At 41.6% G+C, this 22,033-nt stretch overlaps 1 protein-coding gene across 5 annotated transcripts in view; it reads left to right on the top strand.

The window, feature by feature from the left end:
* Nucleotides 1-22,033, top strand: part of MYO1B (myosin IB) — a 183,156-nt gene that overhangs the window by 24,182 nt on the left and 136,941 nt on the right. For 4 of the 5 annotated variants that reach the window (XM_027125466.1, XM_027125472.1, XM_027125477.1 and 1 more), the window contains exon 2: nucleotides 7,706-7,849. In XM_027125466.1, the coding sequence (XP_026981267.1) occupies nucleotides 7,715-7,849 (135 nt within the window). In that variant the 5' untranslated portion in view covers nucleotides 7,706-7,714. Of the gene's footprint in view, nucleotides 1-7,705; nucleotides 7,850-14,334; nucleotides 14,568-22,033 lie in introns of those variants that run through there. The other variant, XM_027125475.1, reaches the window with a different exon arrangement.

Below are 22,033 nucleotides of genomic sequence, written 5' to 3'. Positions count from 1 at the left end.
CTCCGCTCGCCGCGACTAGAGAAAGCCCGTGGGCAGCAACAAAGACCCAACACAGCCAAAAATAAATTAATTAATTAAAAAAAAATCTGGTTTTGTAAGGATTCTGATGAATCCAAAAGGATTTAAACTAAAGCATGAGAGTGTTGGATTTGTCTTATATGCTTTTTGCTCATCTACATTTTCTGATTCTTTTTTCTGTAGTGAACATGTATTGCTCTTAAGCATTAAAAGGGTCATTTGAAGTTTCAGAAGTGGCCTATTTTCTTGTCTTAACCCTTTTACTGGACTGTGAGCTCCTGGGGGTGTATAAGAGGAGGAAGTACCATGATTTTTCACAGTGTGTCCCTAGCACTTAACACAATGCCAGGGACCAACAGGGCTCAATACTGTAAATGGTGGTTGAACTGAGTTGAATGGAAATTTAATCAAACTTTTCTCAGAGATGAGATTCCATGCTATTCTGAAAGATCTGGAAATTCCAGTGTTTCTCAGTCACTTAGCCCATTGCATTAGGTACGGAACCGGAACCGCGTCCTGTAGACTTGGTCCCTCTTTTACCTTTGTCTTGCCATCAGGATTTGCTGAGTCTTATTTTGTTCATGAAGTCTTGCCACATTGGCCTTGTTTTCTTACTTAAATGTGTTTCTCATGTTATTCTTAAAAGCATTAGCAATGTCTTTGGGAGCCAAATAGCTCAATTCTGTTTCCTGTCCTTTGTTGATAGTAATATGTTTTTAGAGGAATGGATCAAAGCGGCTTGAAGCCGCAGTCATTATTTTGCCTTCTGGTCTGCTTTGACAGAACCAAGCAACCAAGGATGGCAGCTGTGAGAATGTGCCCTTATTGAATGAATCAGTTGTCAACTGTAAATTTGCATACTTGTTCTCCTTTTGTGTTTCTGTGAATGCCTGCCATATGCCAGAGGCTGTGCACTGTGCCTTTGGGGAGAGAAAGATGAATAAGGGTGACTCTGGACACCAAGGAGCTGATTCTCCAGAAAAGGGTCTAGGATGCATACATGACCACCCTACAAGCAGGTTAATGAGGGGAACTCGAGTCAAATAAGAACAATTGTTACTATGCTAAGCAGATGCCCTGAAGGTGCTGCCTCTGATGTGTATTATTAATGACATTATAGTAGACGTGTTTCAACAGTCCCCATTTACAATTACCAAAGCAGTAGATAATCTCCTTTCATTAAGTTTTCCTGCAAGTGGCTTTTATGGCTTTGCTTTAAAATTTCCTTCAAATTTATTTATTTAATTAATTTATTATTATTTTATTTATTTATTTATTTTTTTGGTGGCGCTGTGAGGCTTGTGGGATCTTAGTTCCCTGACCAGGGATTGAACCCAGACCCACGGCAGTGAAAGCGCCGAGTCCTAACCACTGCACCTCCAGGGAATTCTCATTATTTATTATTATTATTTTATTTTATTTTATGTTTTTTGTGGTACGTGGGCCTCTCACCGTTGCGGCCTCTCCCGTTGCGGAGCACAGGCTCCGGACGCGCAGGCTCAGCGGCCATGGCTCACGGGCGCAGCCGCTCCGCGGCATGTGGGATCCTCCCAGACCGGGGCACGAACCCGTGTCCCCTGCATCGGCAGGCGGACTCCCAACCACTGCGCCACCAGGGAAGCCCTATTATTTTTTTAAATTGAAGTATAGTTGATTTACAATGTTGTGTTAGTTTCTGGTGTACAGCAAAGTGATTCAGTTTTTTATATATATATATTCTTTTTCATATTCTTTTCCATTACGGTTTATTACAGGATATTGAATATAATTTCCTGTGCTATACAGTAAGACCTTGTTGTTTATCTTTTTTATGTAATAGTTTGTAGCCCAAAGTTTCTTCAAATTTAAAATTGTGTTCATGACTTGATGTTAATCCCTGTTAACCATTGCACCCTGAGCTCTGATTTGTGAGTGTTCTTTCAAACTCTACAGTAAAACTCTTTCAACTTAAAAATACACATCGTTTCTCATCTGTGGCACTCTGAGACCTTCGAATAACATGGGAGACCACCAGATGCTATATTTCAACTTAAACTGCATCTCTTCTTAGTCATTATTAAATTATCAATTACTTTGCAACAGCTTTTCAGTGTTGCTGCTTTGATATCAATAGTAGAATGGCCATGGCCTTCATAAGGATGTGCCGTGAAGTTTGGCCATGTCTGTGTAGGGCTGTTGGCTTGGGGAATGCTGGTCTTGACGTTCCGAGCATAGATGACGTTAACATGGTAGGTGGCTGGTCATTTAAGGTTGGGACTGAATAGACTACTCATATTTAAATGTTAGGTTACAGATGGCATTTTAAGATGCTCTAAGATGTTTATGTTTCATTCTCTTTCAGATTCTGAGGAATTTTTGAAATGATGCTTTCAATACTTTAAATGGTATTTTTATACTGCAAAAGATGCCAGTAAGTGAACTGGTGTACACTGAAATATAGGTAGTAATTTTGGAAGTTTTTGAGATGAGAGTCGGTGGGGGAAGGAGTGGTTGTGATCATATGTTTTGTTTTTCTTGGATGGACAAACAGATGGAAAGAGCTGGGGCAGCCATGGAGTCACCGGGTATCAGCTGGTGTGCTTGGTGGTTGGGCTAAATCAGCACTCTTAGGTAGAGGCCCCACTTCCAGGCTCCTCTGTGTTTCCTCGGAGGGCTCCGCCAGTGGTTGTATTTTGTAGATGGCTTTCACCAAGGTTGGAAGAAAAAGATTAGGTACCTGTAATATTGAAGATGTAACCGTGGTTTAAAATTATATGTTGGGCACAGTACTTAGTGTTCATGTCGATTAGGGATCTTGGTTGCTTGCAATGCAGGAACGATGTAGAGACTCACAGAATTGCAGAGAGGTTGGAGGACCAGGAAGGATACGGGCTTAGAAGCTAGGCAGGAACTTAAGAGAGACTGGAGGGCTGGGCAGCAGGATCCGTAGCAGAAACCATGGCACAGGAACCACCTGGTTTCATGATGCTGCTGTTGCTGCAGTGAATAATGAGTGTAACCACCAGCTGTCATCATGACCTGGGACTCCAAGTCACAGGAGGATGTCATTGGCTGTATATAAGCCACGTTCCTTGGGGTAGAGAGAGAGCAGATCTGTCTCCTTTGAATTCTGTAATGGGAACTGGGTATTGCTTCTCACTAGATTACTTGTCGCAAGGTAACTGGGCCCCCTGAAAGGGAGATTAGGTGCAAATAGGAATAGGATTGTGTACTGGATGGTGTCCCCTTTAAAATAAAAGACCAATGTTTACTATGCTCCCCCTTTGGCTGCCCAACATTCACATAAGCCTTTCTTTCCATTCTTAGGCTTACGAAAATAAAATGCCCCAGCCAACATAATGCACCTCTTCCCTGTATGGCTGAAAACAGAGCCACCCCCTCCCCAGAGGTTCTCAAGAAAACCTCCTCTGTCCATTGTCTTCTGTGGCCCCATCTAAGTGGAGCACTGGGGATGATGGCTTTGTCATGCTTTAGCAGTTGTTTTTTGTTTTACGAGTTGGAGGTCTTGGGGTTGATTGTCTTAAAGAGTCAAGCCACTTGTAAGTCACTGTCAGCCGTACTTCTTTGCAGTGTAGATCCCTTATAAATGTTGTTGGCTTTCAAGGTTTATCTGCTTCCATGGACTAATAACTAAAACCAGATATACTACCAACCCCTCAGGTTTTGAACCTGGAACTTGGTCTGAGAACTTGTCTCTGGGCGATTGGACCTGGCCTTGTTGCTCTGCCGAGTGCCTTAGCTCTTGGTTAATGGAATCCACCTGGGAACAGTTAAGAAGCTGAAGAAGCAGTAGAGCAGGTGATACCTCCCCTGTGCTGCATCTTCATGGTGGGAGTGCTATCCGTTTTTCAGGCTGTAGAGATGAAACAGTTGGTGCTTGGGATAGAGGACTTCTCCTCTATGTCCCCTGCCCCCAGGCAGAATGACTCAACTTAGTAGCGTCATATGTTCTCCTCTCTGGCTTTCAGACAGACCAGTTTCACAGCAAGCATGTCTTTTTCTTGTAGATCCTTAAGAAGTAGCCAACACATACTCTGGCATCTTTTTTTTTTCCCCCTCGAATTCTTGAAAGTTGCAGGCACGGGTCCATGTCATAAGGCACAACAGGCCGTGGTTTAATCAGCTGTGTCTCTATTAAGTATCAAAGGTGATCTTGCCAGTCTAAGATAGTAAGTAGGTCCTCATGCCTCCACTCTGTGTCCTTGGCTCAGCCGGGCCACGCTCTTTAGTGTGTTACTGACACACTCCATTTCCTCATGCCAGCTTCTTTTATTGGGTAAGATGCTTTCTGTGGCAAATAATAGAAAATCCAACTCAAACAGTTTAAATAATAAAGAGAATTAATTGGCTTCTGTGACCGACAACTTGAGAGCTGTGGGATGGGCTTCAGGTGTAATTTGATCCAGAGGTTTGTGATGTTATCAGGTTATTTTCTTTCCCTGCCCTCCTCCTTGTATTGTTTTCCTCCTCAGACTAGGCCCCTCATGAAAGCAGACATGGTCACAGAAGTTCCAAGTATCACATCTGTAAATCATGCCACCCAGAGGTAGATGGAACGAACCTTTGTCCTCATATTCCAAGCCAAAGCCTCAGGCTCAGTTCTATGACCAGCCCTGAATCAATTACAGTGTCTGGGAGGTGGAAATGTGTTGATCGCCTCAGTGTAGATCACACGCTACATTCCGGAAGCATGGGATAAAATTGACTTGCCTGGAACAATGTGGTTTCCCCAGTGGGTCTTGGGAAGGGTGCAGGTGGACATCTGTGTGTCAAACAAAAAGTATCCTTAGTGCTCTATGTACGTTCCCATATGAATTCTTCTGATAGTTTATGGAAACCTTGAGTTAGCAAGTGATTCTGAAATTTGTTCCTGTAGTCAGCGTTGCTCTTTCAGAGAAAAAACAAATCAGTTTCTTTTGGCTGAACGAAATATTCCGACTAATTTCGTTGAGATGTCGAAGTGAACCAGCCAGGCCTGGAGATGGTAGTCGTGGTAAGGGAAATCAGTCCATGTGTGCGAAGATAGGAAGTATCTCTGTGTCATTTTCTCAGTGTCCCAGTTTCACCAGGAGAATGAAAATGAGGGGGAGGATGTCACTGTTTCCTCCCTCCTAAGTGCCTAGATGCTAAAAAAGTAAAATGATAGGAAACAAAACTGTGCTGGCATGACTAAGTGCATGTTGCTATCACCTTTTCAGTTGGTTTACTTTATTGCTGTATTTTGATTTGCAAAAGTTGTATTTTCAGAGTTTTTCACTTTTACCCACTGCCTGTAACTCAGCATTTGTTTTGCTCTCTTCCGCCCTTCAGATTATAAAGTTGGGATAGAAGTGTAAAAATTAGAACCCATACTCTTGCTTGAAACTTGTATTTGAAGAAATGGTGAAACAGGTTTAATTACAGAGAAAGACTGGCTGCTTAATTACTGTTACCTGCAGCGAAGCTGCCGTCTTTCTGCAGCTGTTTCCATAAATAGACTTTATTATATACAGGAATCTACCCCAGGGCAAAGAGTTCCCATTCTGCCTCTTTGCTTAATTTAAATTGCTGGTTTGCCGTGGTTATTTTTGAAACTCTTCTCAGGTTGACTTCCCCCTTAATCCCTAAGCCTTCTTCCCTCATCTGCCAAATTGTATGTAATGCATCGCAGCTAGAGTGCTTTTGGCATTTCTCGAGTCTGAGAACTTGAAATTTGATTTAAATGTTAATTTATTGTGACAAAGGTTGGGTACTCATGTTCCTATTCCTGTACAAGTCTTTCCAAGGACTTGGCATGGGCCCAGCTGTCTCCCTGGCTTCTGCGGCATCTCTAGAGAGTGGCAAGTACCCCTCCCTCCACCTGGTTTATTTTGAAAGATCTGGCCTAGTTCAAAGTGCGTGAAACCGTTCTTGGTACGACTATTGTTGGGTTTTAGCGATACCTGGGGCTATTTATTCCAGCTGTACTTGGTATGAAATTTAAAAAGACATTAACAAAAAGTTAACCCTGTTTTTCTTTTGAATATTAAATACTTCTTTATTGGTTGCTTTCGTTTATGAGAGAATCTTGCTGCTTCTTGGTTTCATTTTTTTGGCTTTTCAGTGCACACTTGAAAAAAAATTCTTTTTTTAATGGGTCAGAAATAAAGAATGTGTTTGGATTCATAGAAATCATTAATAATTAATAATAAAGAATTATGTAATTCCCGGTCTTTCCCACTTCTCTTTAAAATAGCCCAACTAAATGTAGTTTCTTTTGCCTCTAAGAGACCTACTAGATGTTCTAGACTAGAATAGAGTACATTTATTTAAATTGCTAAGCCTTAAGCAAGAAGACTGACCTTTATAAGATATAGGATGCTTGAGTGACTCCTTCATGGAAAGAATTAAATGTACTCCCCTCTCAGTATTAGGGGCATGAATATATGTGAACATTTATTAGTATCCTGAAATATTATTTAGTGTTAGTATCCTGAAGTTAAACAAAATTGACCTCTGCATTGGAAGTATTTAGAGGGAAGGGCCCAGATGAATTTAGTTCTACATCCTGATGATATCAGAGAAAGCAGCATAACACACACACACACACACCTCGCCACACCACACACACTCTCCTAAATTCAGATAGTACTCTTGACAGTGATCAGATTTGAAGTCTTGGGCCTTTAACCTTCTGCTCTTGGGTGGCACCGCGCACTTTAGAGTGGGAGTTCAGTGCTGCCTTTGCAGTGTGCCTGTGTTTTCCACTTGGTAGGCTTTCACGTTGGGCTAAAAGGAAACTAATATTTCTGGTCTATTCGTTGCATGTTAATTCGGTTTTGCTGTTCTAGCGGTGTGTCTGTTGGAATGAGCGTTGAGAATATTGAGGTCACTCTTGGCAGGTTATATCATATAGGCAACCTTTGATTTTCAAGTGGGGTGTATCATTTTCTTTATAAGTCAGCGTTGACTCCTGGAATGAAATTTCTCCCCATAGATGTAGTGTTATAAGTGGTGATTTAAGTTCTTTTAGCACAAAATGTAACACACTCCTAATTAACCATAAGCAGGATTTCTTAATCTCCCTGAGCTTCCTTATCTTAAAATGGGGATAATGATAACAACCTACCTCATAGAGTTGTGAGGATTAAATTAATTAATGCATGGAAAGTTCTTGATACAGCATCTGATGTGTGACAAAAGTACTCAGTAAATGTTAGCATCATTTTTTAAACATTTCCTGGGAAATGGCATTCTGCATTTCATCATGGAATACTGGGGGATGCCGTCTTCGGGCAGCAGGTTCCTGTGGGTTCAAGTCTGACATTGGTAGGCAAGGGCTAGTGGAAAGGGGTGGGTTGGGTTCTCTTGCTAGAGCTTTGCAACTTCTGGTAGGGGAGAGGAGATGGTCTACAGAAGAAAACGGTGACCCTGGCTTCCTAGTGGCTCTTTCTGTAGATGGACTTTGCTTGGGTTGATGACTGGGAGGGAGGTTTGTTTGTGGCAGCAGGTTGGCAAGTGGGGCTTCTAGCAGCTTGGCAGTGACTGCAGCTTCCGCAGAGGCTTCTGACGTAGGTTTTGGGGGCAGGGGCGGGGGCGGGTTACGACATTGATGAGGCAGGTGAGGGCCATTTGGAACTAGCAGTGTTTCATTTCTCCATTGGTGCTAAGAACCCATCTGAAATTATCTTGCTCATTTATATTGTCCCCCTTTCCCTCTTTCTTACAGCAAGAGACTATGGCCAAAATGGAGGTGAAAACGTCACTTCTGGACAATATGATTGGAGTTGGAGATATGGTTCTTTTAGAACCTCTCAATGAGGAGACCGTCATCAACAACCTCAAGAAACGGTTTGATCACAATGAGATATATGTGAGTGTGCACTGGAGGTCATCTGGGGGGTTTAGACTTTGCATTTTGTGGCACAGACCTGGCTTTTCTTCCTTAGACTCTTCTCTCTTTTTTCTGTTTGTTTACTGGAGTCCAGAGGTATTTGTTTATACCCTCAGGAAGAGTTTTGGGTTTGCTCATTTGGCACGTGAGTAATATCACATTAGAGTCGAGTGGGTCTGCTTTCCACACGGTGTTTGTAGAGGGCTGACTGTGCAGAGTGTTGCCCTGGATGTCGGGGGTGTTGTAAAACAAGTGGAAGACTTAGTTCTGCCCTCGGAGGAACATGTATTCAGGAGGAAGTTTGAAATCCACAGGCGGCTTCTTGGATACCTTCGTAAGATTAGCAGCCTGACCTTTGAGAAGCTACTCATTAAGATGCAAGGCAGTGAACCGTCAAAAAAGACATAAACCTTCTTAACATTTGTAGTTAGTAGAGACAGGAGCAAATTACCAGATACGAATATGTGTTTGGTCCCTGGAGATTTGGGAATAGTCATGTCCTGCTATACAAAAGTATCATGTCAGACACAAAAATGAAAACATATAAATATATACAATAATAGAAATTTTATGTTGTAAAAATTCTTTATAAAGGATTTCATAGTGTTACTCTATTAAGTTTGTTAAATATATTTAAAACATGAGTCAAAAATGCTTTTATATATAGCTTTTCAGGAATTTGCATAAAGCACAGAAATTTGCATCTGTTCAGGTAGAGACATGTTACCTAAACCAAGGAGATGAAGATTCCCTGTACCAGCAGCTGAGAAGGAAGTGGATGGATGGGGTGGAAGTAGTTTTAATAGCTTCTGACTCGCTTCTGAGTTCTTTTCTCCCCATGTTGTAGTCTATCTGTGTCTAGATATGAATGGGATTATTGGGACCATGCTTCATGTTTTTCTGTCTATCAGTGTGGGGACAGGAGGAGGAAACATAAGTAAATAAAACGAGAGAATGTAACTGATTATAACTTTGTAGAACTAACATATTTTTAAAAATTATATGTGAAGCTGTATTTTATGTTGCCTATAGCTTTCCTTTCCAGATAGGTGATCATGTTTCAAGGATAATTTTGGATAATTAATTCTTTTTTTTAAAATTTATTTTATTTTTGGCTGCACTGGGTCTTTGTTGCTGCGTGCGGGCTTTTCTCTAGTTGAGGTGAGCGGGGCCTATTCTTCATTGCGGTGCATGGGCTTCTCATTGCGATGGCTTCTCTTGTTGCAGAGCACGGGCTCTAGATGCACGGGCTCAGTAGTTGTGGCCCGCGGGCTCTAGAGTGCAGGCTCAGTAGCTGTGGCGCACGGGCTTAGTTCCGTGGCATGTGGGATCTTCCCAGACCAGGGCTCGAACCCGTGTCCCCTGCATTGGCAGGCGGATTCTTAACCACTGCTCCACCAGGGAAGCCCGGATAATTAATTTCTTGATGAAACAGGAGTCACCATCTGGGAACTGAACTTTCAGTCTTTCTTGATTTGATTGTTGGAGGTAGGGGGAGGTTGACAGTAACCTGAGATATATGGATACTGCTTTGGAATATTAATTTGGTAACTGGCTGCCAAACTAACTAAGAGGTGTAGTTATGTAAACTGCTGATTCAGATGGAAGAGGTATAAAACGCCATTGCTGTAGAGCAGGTGAGAGGTGTTGTTTGGTTTGGCAGTGAGGCCCCGTGTCACCTTTCCTCAAAGTGTAGCAGTTCAGTTTTCAGGTGGGAAAACATCATGGTTCTGCAGCTTTAATTGAAAATGTGGTCTGATAGCAAATAAAAGACAGACTTTAAACATTGGTCTTTGAGATGGAGATAGGAGGCATCAGATATATCCTAACCGACGTTGGCTGATCATTTTTCTTTCTGGCTCTAAGAGGCACAGTTCACTTTCAGCTGAATTGAGAATAGGATGGAGAGTAGAACATTACATGCATTCAAATACCTGATTTGTTGTGCCCACTAAAAATAAAAGAATCTCCTTTTTAACAAAATGTCAAGTGTTAACATTCATGAGTCTTTAGCAGACGAACTCTCTGGGTTTCAGCCTTACATGATTTTATTTTCTGACTGTTTTAGGAATGTTCTTTCTGGTATGAGACAAAAGCAGAAAATTGCTTTTTGCTTCCAGATATTCATATAATTAATGTTTTCCATGATACTTTGGGACTATTATTTCCATGAGATGTGTGCCTTCATTTTGTAACTTTAAACACACGTCATATTGGAGAATTGGGCATTCTCTATTTTAAGCAAAAAAGAAAAAAAAAACAGCTTATAGGGTCATGTGTGTAGTATGATCTTATTTTTTTTAATGGGGGTTTATGGATGTGTACATATGTCTGTATATTTGTATGAACATAGAGAAAGCCATGCTAACTTTAGTACCATGCTAACTTTAGCATGGGTGGATTTAGGCATGCTAACTTTAGTGGGGTGGGTTGGGATATGGGGACGGGGAAGAGTTATTACTCTTTTAGACCTCAGTATTTTAGGGCTTGTTAAGTCAAGTATGTATTGGTTTTGTAATTTTTTTTTTTTTTTTTGCGGTATGTGGGCCTCTCACTCTTGTGGCCTCTCCCGTTGCGGAGCACAGGCTCTGGACGCGCAGGCTCAGCGGCCATGGCTCACGGGCCCAGCCGCTCCGCGGCATGTGGGATCTTCCCGGACCGGGGCACGAACCCGTGTCCCCTGCATCGGCAGGTGGACTCTCAACCACTGCGCCACCAGGGAAGCCCTGGTTTTGTAATTTTTAAAAAATACTGTACGATAAATTTGATTACCCCACCTTACCCTGTGTAACCCCACATGATGTATATACTACCCTTGGGAGATCTGTTTCTGGCCCTTATTCTGATAAGCGTCCTGCTTTGCTTTTCTTCTTGGGTTGCTGAAAATTGTTCAGCTGATGCCAAAGGCCAAGTTAATGACATACAATATTTTACTATCTTGTATTTCACTTTGTTTTTTAATTCTTTCCCAGGAAGAGAAGGTACAGTTTTTAAAATTTTTTTATTATTTAGTCTCTGTTGTAGTCTCATAGCTTTACTTTATCCTATAAAATTGTGTGATGGTCTCGAGTGATCCATCATGCAGACATACCGAACAGTCATTTGTATGTTCAGAAGCCGTGGTTGATGAGGGGGCCTGTGAACAGAGGGACGCTTGGCTCAGACTTCAGAACTCTGGCTGTACCCGGAGCTTTGGCAGCCTCTTGTGTGAGCCAGCTGTAGGTCAGGGGACCCTGTTCTTCCAACCTGCCCCCCCACCCCCGCTTTCACCACCATATCTAGAGGTAAGAAATATTCCCTGCCTTCACAGAGTTCTCACAAGATAAGAGTTATCAACTCTCTAGAGTATTTATAACCCCCAGTGATCCTCTGGATCTCCAGCCAGCTGAATCTGGAAGCGGAATCCCTGGTGATCCTGTCATACTAAACCGGAAGCTCTGGGTAGGCCAATGAGTCACACGTCCTCCTCAAACTACTGACTGTGGCCAGGTGACCAGAATGAGCTGAATGGCTTCAGAAAATGATGTCTGCTCCTAGGATTGGCGGAGGGTCAGTTTTCTCCAAAGTAGATGGGTTGTGTGTAAGTAGGTTGAATACTCTACTAAATATCTCTGTCAGCGTGTGAGGAAGAGGGAAGGGCAGTGGATGCTGATGAGGCCCTCTGCTGTAACCCCGTCACAGGCTTGGTAGGGAATTCTATAGTGAAGTGGTTTTATTGGTGTTGCTACCATGCTGAAGGATATGTTCCATGAGAAGCATTTATGATTGGAATTCTAAGCTTCAGGTGCACCCAAAGGCATGCCTCTCAAGACTTTTCTCCTGGAGAACTCCTTATGGTAGAGAAGAGTAGGGACTTCCCTGGCGGTCCAGTGGTTAAGACGCCATGCTTCCATTGCAGGGGGCACAGGTTCAATCCTTGGTCAAGGAGCTAAGATCCCGTATGCCGCATGGTGTGGCCAAAAAAAAAAAAAAAAAAAAAAAAAAGAAGAGTAAAAAGGGCCCTGGGGTGGGTAGTTGAAGTCTGTCCACTTTAGGGAAATACTGTTGAAATCTTTGCTTCCAAAGTCATTCAAAGTTTTATTCTATTCTGTAATGCATATCATATGGTTTTGTTTTAATCTACTCTACTCTTTGCAACCCTTATTTGAATAAGAAGTATTTTTGGTGCTGACAAGTAGTTGTAGTTTGTTTTCTATCTGAATTGTCAGGTTGGGGATCATCTAGATATAAGAGGTCTGAATTAGTCCAATTTTAGGATCTTATGTTAGACTACTTGTAGTTGTAAGAGGACTGCTTTGAAAGTCTAGTAAAAATTGTCTTGATTTTTAGAAGTTGGTACTAGAATTAGGATCCCCATAAAAATAGGATCCAGTACTTCTACGAAAGATAGTAAAGTGCATGCTTCAGGATTATGCCTTCTTTGCTTTGAGTTGGGTTCACACACTTGTTTAAAAAGCCCAGAGTTGGTTCAACACCCTGTCTGTAGCCGGGCAGAGTCTCTAAATCTGAGACAGTTCCAGATGTTGACGTGGTCCTTGCGGGAAGGCTGTTCCATTGGAGATGGAGGTGGATCAGGTAAGAACAGATAGAGGGAATGTTGGCCCAGTGGGGTAACACACAGGGTCAGAGACTGTTTGCTTTGATTCCTCACTCCTGGCCGAGTGCAGTGCAGGCTGGGCCCAGCTGCAGGACGTGCTCCAGCAGTCTCTGTGGGGTCAGTGGTGGGAAATGCTGGTTGTGACATTCCTAAGCGCCGCTCTTCTGTATTCTTTCTGTCCTTTGTCAGAGCTTCTTCTGGCCTCCCCACCCCCGTCCACAGCCAGATGGGATGGTGGCAGGATTTCATGTGAACTTGGTATGCAGGAGACGCAGCCAGACGTGATTCTGTTTTTAGGGTGACTGGGCAGGACTGTGGTTCTGTTCAGGAACAGGAAAGCTGCAATTTAAGCAAGAACAAGGCCCAGGGCAAATTTGGAAACTAAAGAACCAAGGTGTCCATTCTCTGACAGGAAGTATTTTTGGTACTAACAAGTAGATTTAGTTTGTTTTCTATCTGAATTGTCAGGTGGGGATCATCCAGATATAGAGGTCTGAATTAGTCCAATTTTAGAATCTTAAGGTTAAACTACTTGTAGATGTAAGAGTGACTGCTTTGAAAGTCTAGTAAAAATTGTCTTAATTTTTAGAAGTTGGTAGTAGAATTAGGATCTCCGTAAGGATGGGATCCAATACTCTTATGAAAAATATTCAAATGTAAGTACAATATATTTGGTTTAAAATATTGGAAAGTAAATGAAAATAATACTAGTTAACATTTATTTGACTAATAATAGAAAAGGAAGGTGCTTTTATTGATAGCCTCGGATAAAAGGTAGAGAGTAGACCAAGGGTCCCTGCTTTGTTTCTCTTATCTGCCTTAACTCAGGGACAGGCAGGAAAGAGTTCCTTGGTCGGGGCTGGAGGTGGTCTTCGGGCTGTCTGTCTTTTCCTACTTAGAATTTTATATGAAACGCTCAGAGGACAACTAGTATTGCTAGGAATAGCCCTTCTGAGCTGAAGATTCAGTAAGTTTTGTGAGCCTTTAGAGGTTCTTTTAGAATAAACACTTAGTTATATTGTGGAAACACAGGAAAAAATAATTTGGATACTGTTAGAAACAACCAATGAGATTATAAGTAAAATACGTAAATTTTTTATGCGCCCAAGTCAGCCACAAAATTATATTTAAGGGTGCTGGCTGAGCACAATAAATGAGGTAAACATAAAAAAAAATACTAGTTAACATTTATATGTTTATGTAAAGTGTCAAAACCACTTTTCATTTGTATACATGAAAATTCCTACCTTTTGGGGATAACATTTTTCCTGAGAATTTAGTATAAATGGTGTATTAGTTTTCTCTTGCCGCAGAATAGATTGCCCCAAACTTAGTGACTTAAAATAACATACATGTATTATCTGACTCTTTCTGTGGGACAGGCATTCGGGCATGGCTTAGCTGGGTCCTCTGTTTGGGGTCTCACCAGGCTGTCATCAAGGTGTCAGCCAGGACTGCAGTCTTGTTAGGGGCTCGGCCCTTTTCCAAGCTCACGGGGCTGTTGGCAGAGAGTAGGGCTGGAGTTCATATGCCCAGCTTAGTGTTATTCCTACCCAGATGTTCTCTAAATTTTTTTCTTTTTAAAATTTCCTTTAAACAGCCTTAAAAAAATTACACAAGTAACAAGTGCTTTTGGGAAAAAAAAATGAGATAGCATAGGGATACATAACATAAAAATGTAATTTTCTTATCTCAGCCTTAAAAAAATTACACAAGTAACAAATGCTTTGGGGAAAAAAACATAACATAAAAATGTAATTTTCTTATCTCAGTACCCCAGTCCCATTTCCAGAAGTAATGGTAGTTGGGTGGGTCATCTTCCAGATTATGTAAGTTTGATTAAAAATTAAATTTGTTTTGGTTTTAGAGTTGGAAGTAGAAGGTTCTCCTTCATCTAGGTGGATGGGCCTTTACCCAGAGAACCCAGGCCCAGCAAATTTGAGTGAAACAAGAACCTTCTTTAATGCCACCTCCCCTCCCACCTAGACCAAGTGGGGGAAGGAAGACGGACTCCTGAGCTGGTGAAATGAAATGCCTAGACTTGACTGTGTATGAGGGCTTCACCAAATGCAGACTCAGCCTGCGCGGCTCGTTGAAAAGGTAGACAATTAAGGAAACATGGAGAACAAATTGTGTGTGTTTTCAAGAGTGTAGCTTTGGTTTTTGGAATGGAGTCACAGCATTAGGGGGCTAGATAGAGCTGGGGAACAACAGCAGATCATGAGGCTGTTGTGTCTAGTTTTGGAGCACAGTCTGTCTCTTGGACAGTTTTGTAATACTTTTCAAAACAATCATTTTTGGTAAAAGCTTGCCGGTTTCAACCTGTCCAAGCTCCCTTAAAACCTTTGGTGATTGAAAAATTTCTTCCTCTTAGAACTTGCAAAATGGCATGAGTTTATCTGTTATCTGCCAAGCTTAGGGAGTTCATGCAGGCACTATATAGTACTTGATATATTTGAATAATATTTATAATATATTAATTTAAATGTTCTGATTGAAGCCGTACTTGAAGTTCACTTTGGAGGAAATTAAGGCCCAACTTCAGGTCTGCAGAAGTGTCATCTTTTGGTGGCAGTGTGGTGGGTACTAGGAAGCAAGGACCTGAGCTCCAGTCCTGGCTCTGTTACTTACCATCTGTGAGACCTGGAACAAGTACTTTAACTCCTAGGAGAGTGTTTTCTTATTGGTAAAATGATAAACAATGACAGTTAACACGTATTAAGTCCTTATTGGTACAATATGCTATTCTAAGCACTTTACATGTACGTGTTTATTTAAGTTTTACTAGAGTCCTATGCACTGAAGGTTTTCCAATTATCTTCATTTTACATATGAGGAAACTGAGACTCAGAAGGCTAAGTAACCTGTCCAAGGTCACACAGCGAGTAGGTGATGGGGCTGGGATTCATATCCAGGAAGTCTGGCTCTGTAGTTCATGCTCTTAATAATGGTCCTGCTAAGTTTACGCAGTTACCATGTGCATCAGTGATACCACTAATAGGGAAGCATTCTCAGCCTACAAACTGCTGTTCAACATAACTGAGTATGATACTGAGTGTATAGGTTTTGGAGCAAGGCAGCCTCAACAACCCAGACAAATAATTGAAGAGATAATCCGTATTCCTGCCACGTGTTGAGTTAGCATTCAGCAGTACAGTGACGTGAACTAGTGTGACAGGGAATAAGTGCATTCAGTTCTAAAGTCGTAGGTGCTCTCTAGTCAAAGAAAAGTGATAGCAACCGTTAGGATGGTGTGTTCCTCTCTGGAAGGTGGGAGACGATCTTGGGAGGAGACGGGTTTTCATCCTGTTCACTGGATGGCAGGTGATTGATAACCGCACAGGGTCCTTTACCTTTAAGAGCACATAGTAGAGGGACTTCCTCCCTGGTGGTCCAGTGGTTAAGACTCCGTGCTTCCACTGCAGGGGGCACAGATTTGATCCGTCGTCAGGGAACTAAAAGCCTGCATGCCGCAGGGCACAGCCAGAAAAAAAAAAAAAAAGAGCACAGAGTAGAGGAGGAAGAAGCAATTCACCACAAGAGCCATGTGGCTAATTCATGCGGCTGATTCACCCCTCCCCTCTACACACACATCTCTTTCTGCTCTTAGATCTATAGTACAGATAAGTATTAATGATAATCCTAATTTCTAAAAAGAGGCTGTTTTGTGCATCCAACTGTGTTGTGGCATATTGGGCAAGGCATGGGCCTTTGGCAGACAGGCCAAGGTTGTGTCTTGGTCACTCACAACCACTGTGACCATTGAAGTAATTGAGGGTCAGTTCTCTCATCTGTAAAAGAGGTATCATGATGCTTATCTTGTTGAGTTGTTTTGGAGATTAAGGGGCATTTTATTTTATTTATTTATTTATTTTTTTTGTGGTAAGCGCGGGCCTCTCACTGTCGTGGTCTCTCCCGTTGCGGAGCACAGGCTCCGGATGCACAGGCTCAGCGACCATGGCTCACGGGCCTAGCCGCTCCGCGGCACGTGGGATCCTCCCGGACCGGGGCACGAACCCGTGTTCCCTGCATCGGCAGGCGGACTCTCAACCACTGCGCCACCAGGGAAGCCCCTAAGGGGCATTTTAGCCCGGTGCTTGACATATAGTTGGAATGGAGTACCTGACCACATGACCATCTGAAAAACTTGGAAACCCAGCATGACTTTTCTTCAAGATTTCAGACCCTGAGCTTTTCTTATAATTAGAATTTTCTCTCTCTCCCCTTCCCTGACTCTCCCCTCCTACTGCCTGCCTCTCCCCTCCCTCCCTTTTTCCCTACCCCCTCCTACTTTGGTATTCATTACACAGATTTCACTTTTGTTGGATTACTACTTTCAATTAGCCACATAATATTATTTTCAAGACTTGTAGCTGGTAGCATACCTGAAACACAGGACCACTCTGTACCTTTAGTTAAGAGACTCTTATTAGGTCTAGAGAATGATACATATTTGGAAAATACTTGTTCCTTACAGAGCAACGAAGATAAGGTAGTATTGTGTTATCCTGCTCTGAAATAAAGGCTGCCCGAAGTGATATTTTTAGCCGGTATTTCGGCGTGGCATAGAACTCATATATAGTTCTTTAATTCATAGTCTGAAATGACTGGCAGCACAGGAACAAAGGATTATAATATGATGGTAGTTAAGGCATGTCTCAGACTACACTGACAGGGACCATGCCTGACAAGCTTGCCTGATCTAAGGCCAGTGATTTAGCACAGCATAGATAAAAAGATGAATAGGGCTTGAATCTCTCCTCAAACTTTGAGTTGAGAAATACTGAAAAAAATAAAATATCAACAGAAGCAGACGCCAGGAGTCATGATGTGGTGAGGCCATGGTGGGCCGTGTGTAGGCAGAGACGGTGACTAAGAGTCTTTGCCACAGGCCAGCTTTGGAGTAGAAAGTGAGAAGACCAGTCAGTAGCAGGCCCAGAGGAAGCAGAAATGTGAGTAGGGGATGAGCACATTGCTAGTGGGACTGGAAAGGAGGTCTTCACAAACTTGTGTTGCTTTGCTCCATAATGTGGCCTCACAGCCATCCATACTCACTTTTGGGTCCCAGCTTTTCTTGTAGCTCAGTAATGGGTTCCTCGGGGGGTTCCTGGGTATGTGATTATCACAGTAAAACCTTCAGTACTTGATGTAACTTGAGGACATCTCTGTGCCCAGCAGCTGACAGAGCCTGACAAATCATACTTCTCTATTCTTGCATCACAGACCTTGGTGTAGAGCTTTGGCGTTAAACTGTTCCTGCTACTACTTGTGAGACCTTGAGCAAGTCTTTAAAACCTTCTAATGCCTTTAGTTTCTTCCTCTGTGAAAATTAGGCTGTCATTATTGGTTATATGTATCACAGATCTGTTCTTAGATGGGGGTGTGAGGTGTATGTCTGAATTCCACTGTTTCAGATTTAAGACCCAGATAGAAGCCTACATCAGTTATTGACCTTATGTTTGTAATTTTTCACTTAGGCAGTTTTTCACAATTTTGAACTGTGTCTGAAAAACCAACCAGAGCGTATGGTAGAACAAACTGTGTCTTTAAAAAAAAACAATTAAGACAAAAGCCCTCTTCAGGGAAATTTGGGAAATCTTACAGATGGCTAAATTAAAAATGCTGCGACCCATAATGTCTTGATGTCTTGTGATCAGATTCCCAGGACCCGAGACCCAAGAAGAGGGTGAATTCCTCTGTGTGAAGTGAATAGCATGTTGTCATTTCTGAAGATTCCACCAGCTTGTCTTGTATAGCCGTTTTCTCAGTATCCCAGGCTTTTCCTACTGGCTTCATTAAGACCATACGTACCTCGTGTGCCCCTCTGATAACTCATCCATTCCCTGTATACAGAGAGCATTTGGTAAGACTTCAGCATCATAGGACTCCTCCATGAATTTAGCTGAGATACTAACGTGTATTGTAGGCTTTTGAGTCGTGATTTGGCTATTTACTGTGGCCAAAAATTCCAGTAGAGCCAAACTCACAGTAGGTAACATTTATGAGATGCTTGCTGTATGTGTCAGGTGGTTCGTGCTTTAACGCACAATCTCATTTAATCCTCAGATTAGACAGGAGGAACCAGTATCGTCCTCCTTGTCCAGATGATGAAACTGGGATTTGGAGAGGTTCAGTAATGTGCCCAGGTTCACACAAAACTGAAAAACTTTGCTAGATAACTTGGAGCTAAGGTTTACACAATATTTCAAATACATTTGAAGCCCTGTCATACTGTATGACATAGAATCTGAGCAAAGAGCTCAAAAACACTTAAGTCGGGGTGACTTGGGTTCAAGTTCAGTCAGTTTCATCATCTAACCCCCCTTACCCCACACACTGACTTTTACTTCAAAACTGCTCTCAGACTGAAGCTCAGACTGCTCACTCTGACATTTGAGGCTGTCTGAAATTTGATTCCAGTCTTACTTTCTAAGCTATTACTCACAGGAGGTCTTTGCTTGAGGCAAGCTGTTTTATCCCCTGTGTCTGAAATGTGGTTGGGTGGGCCTTTAGGCTGCTATCCATGTTTTAATCCATGTTATACCCTGTGTAGAATTTCCTTTTTTTTTTAAGGCTGAATAATATTCCATTGTATCTGTACAGCATACTTTGTTTACCCATTCATCCGTCAGTGGGCGCTTGGGTTACTTCTACCTTTTGGCAGTTGTGAACAATGCTACAGTTGAACCTGGGTGTACAGATATCTGCTTTGAGTCTCTAGCAATTCATACTTTAAAAAAATACATTTTGAAGAATACAACTATCCTAGCGAAAAATTTTTAAAAAGGGCAGCGTTCAACTATGACCTAAAAACCAGAATCTCATATGCTGCTCTTCGGTGGAATGTTACTTTATCCAAATCTTGCCCATCCTTTTAGACCTACCCAAATCCTGTGACTTCTCCGGAGCATTCTTGGACCTCTGCGGTTGACAGTGACCTTTCCTTCGTTTAAACCCAAAGCACTCCTTTAGGCAGTAAGAAAAGAAAGACTAATGCACTCATTTAGCTAGGAATCACTTAAATCCTGTTGCATCTGTTTTTGTGCCTACGGCGGTTAACCCTTAAATTTTATGTTTTATGATATAAAAGTCTCACCTCCTAAGCTCTATTATAATAATCTCCCAGGGGCACAGGCCACAGGAGTGTCCTGTATTTTCACCATGCCTAAGATGATGTTTTGCTTAAAGAAGGCTCTCGATAAATTTGTTGCTTGCTTGTTAAAATGGTTGTAGCCTAAATTCAGTCAAGGAAATCAATGCGGTTGTGCAGCCACGTGAAGGGTTATTTTTACCTGAGTCCTGATCCATCCTGGATTTGAACTATTATTACTTTAGAGGTGAAAGAAACATGGCTTGGAGACTGGGACTTGGAGAACTCCAACACATTCTTGAATATTTTTTGATGACATTTTAGACTAAATACTTAGCATGAAGTGAGGTATTTAAATAAACATTACCTGTTGCATTGCTACCTTCCTGATTCATTTCTCTGAAGTTAAAGGCTGATTGTGACACAACGTCTTGCATTTCTTCAAGAGGTAGGCACAACTTGATGTGCTGGGATAAACATTGAAAAAACAATTCTTTTCTGTTGAGATAAAAAAATTTCCCTGTAGCTAGAAGATCTTTTCTCCCCCTTTCTTTTTTGTTTATTCCTGGTGGTGTAAGGATTTCAGCATTCTGCAGATAGTCAAAAGGGAGGCTTCTGCCCAACAGAGTAGCTCTCTATTATACAAAGGCGAAGACGCCCGGGTAAGGCGTTGTACAACACAAGTTGCTGTGATGAGGTGTTCTTGGCCACTTTTTGCCAAAGCTTTCCAGGCCTGACAGCATGGCTTGTGTGCTCTAATGAAAAGAGAACAGATTCTTGGCTCCTGGTCCTGATTCCACTTTTGTTAGATAATGTGGTCATACCACTTAACTTCTTTGTGCTCCATTGTTATGGACATTGAAATGGAGACTTCATTTCTACCTCATGGGGATTTAGGAAGAGTTTAGTAAAAAGGTGCTTCAGTGTATATTATATATCAGAACTTTAATAACTCTGGGGATGAGTTTTTAAGAAACTGCAGTGATGATTTGTAAACAAGTCGCCAAAAGTCATTCTGAGGAAAATAAGAAGCTGGTAGATAGGCAGATGGGATGCCTAGTTAGAGTCTCAACAGAGCAGGGGCTTTACAAATATTTTGCAAGAATTTGATATTTGGAGAGAAGCTTCCAAGTACTCATCATGGTGAAAAGAAGTCATTATAGGATTTCCTTATGTGTATTTTATGGTTTAGTTATAATTTTATTTTCAATTTCGTTGAAATATAAACTTTCAGGGTTAGGGCTTCTTAAGATCTTAATGTTGCCCTGGGAAGAACTATGATATGAAAGATGTGAAAATCTTGTGACTTTTCTGTTGTGTACTGACATTTCCTTTACCTGGCATTGTGGAGGAATGTGTGTACAGTACTGCATAATGGAGATGCACAAAATATTAAAACTGTGCTTCACTATTTAACTTGAAACAAGTGTTTTTGGTTGGATATCTTTCGAAAATGTATTTATTGCATATGTCCTTGTCGTCGAAAACAGAATACTGTCTGTCTCATTTTGGCCCTTGATTCTTAGGCTGTGTTCTGACTCAGTGCTGTAATAAGGCACTCAGGGCCCACTGAGCTGAGCTGTTGGTTCTTATTCTGAACAACTCTTCATTTTTATACTTTTAGAATTATTTTGATCACTTCTTACTCCTTTCTTTCCTTCTCTGTCTCTCTTTTTTATCCCTTTTCTGTCTCTTTTTCCATTAGTGGCCGTTGTTTCTTTGCTTAGGGTGGGAGCTTTTAACCTGGTATATCAACTGTATGCAAACTTTTATGTGCATATTATATGTGTGTTTTTTGGGGGAAGAAGGTTCATAGCTTTCATTGGCCTCTCAAAGCCATCAACAACTAGAAAAATATTAAGAAGTGCTCTGTGGCAGTATTTTTTAAACTGCAAGCTTCAGCCATTAAGTGATGCAAACCATTTAGTGGGTTAGGACCAGCAGTTTTAAAACATTTTGTAATGAATAGAATTGAACAAAGTATATCAGTACATTGCACATGATAAGGACATTTATGATTTTGTGAAACTTATTTCATACATATGTATGCACATATGTGTATGTAAATATACACTCAAACACACATACTTGGTTGTGATGCAAATTTTATTTTTTACAGTGAGTCATAGTCAAACATTTGAAACATACTGCCATGAGAAGGCCCCAATTTACAGATGTTGCTGCTGTTTCTCTGTAGTGTGCTGAGATGCCATATGCCAAGTTTATTATAAATGTGGCTGAAATGAAAGGGTAGCCAGAAGAATTTTCTTTTGTTCTTGAAATGTTGACAGAATTAATTACATAGGACAATTTAAAGGGGAAGGTAAAATAGCAGATAGACCAACAGCGACACTAGCATGGTTGCTGCATTTGAAAGTAAAACCTGGTCCTGTGAGCCCTGAGGGTGAAGGCTACAAGCAGTGGTTGTGTGTGTGTGTGTGTGTGTGTGTGTGTGTGTGTGTGTGTGTGTGTGTGT

This window comes from Aethalodelphis obliquidens, unplaced genomic scaffold, assembly GCF_003676395.1.
Source record: "Aethalodelphis obliquidens isolate GAN/ISIS:26980383/991018 unplaced genomic scaffold, ASM367639v1 scaffold2, whole genome shotgun sequence".
Lineage (NCBI taxonomy): Eukaryota > Metazoa > Chordata > Mammalia > Artiodactyla > Delphinidae > Aethalodelphis > Aethalodelphis obliquidens.
This window is presented reverse-complemented; position numbering and strand designations above follow the sequence as displayed.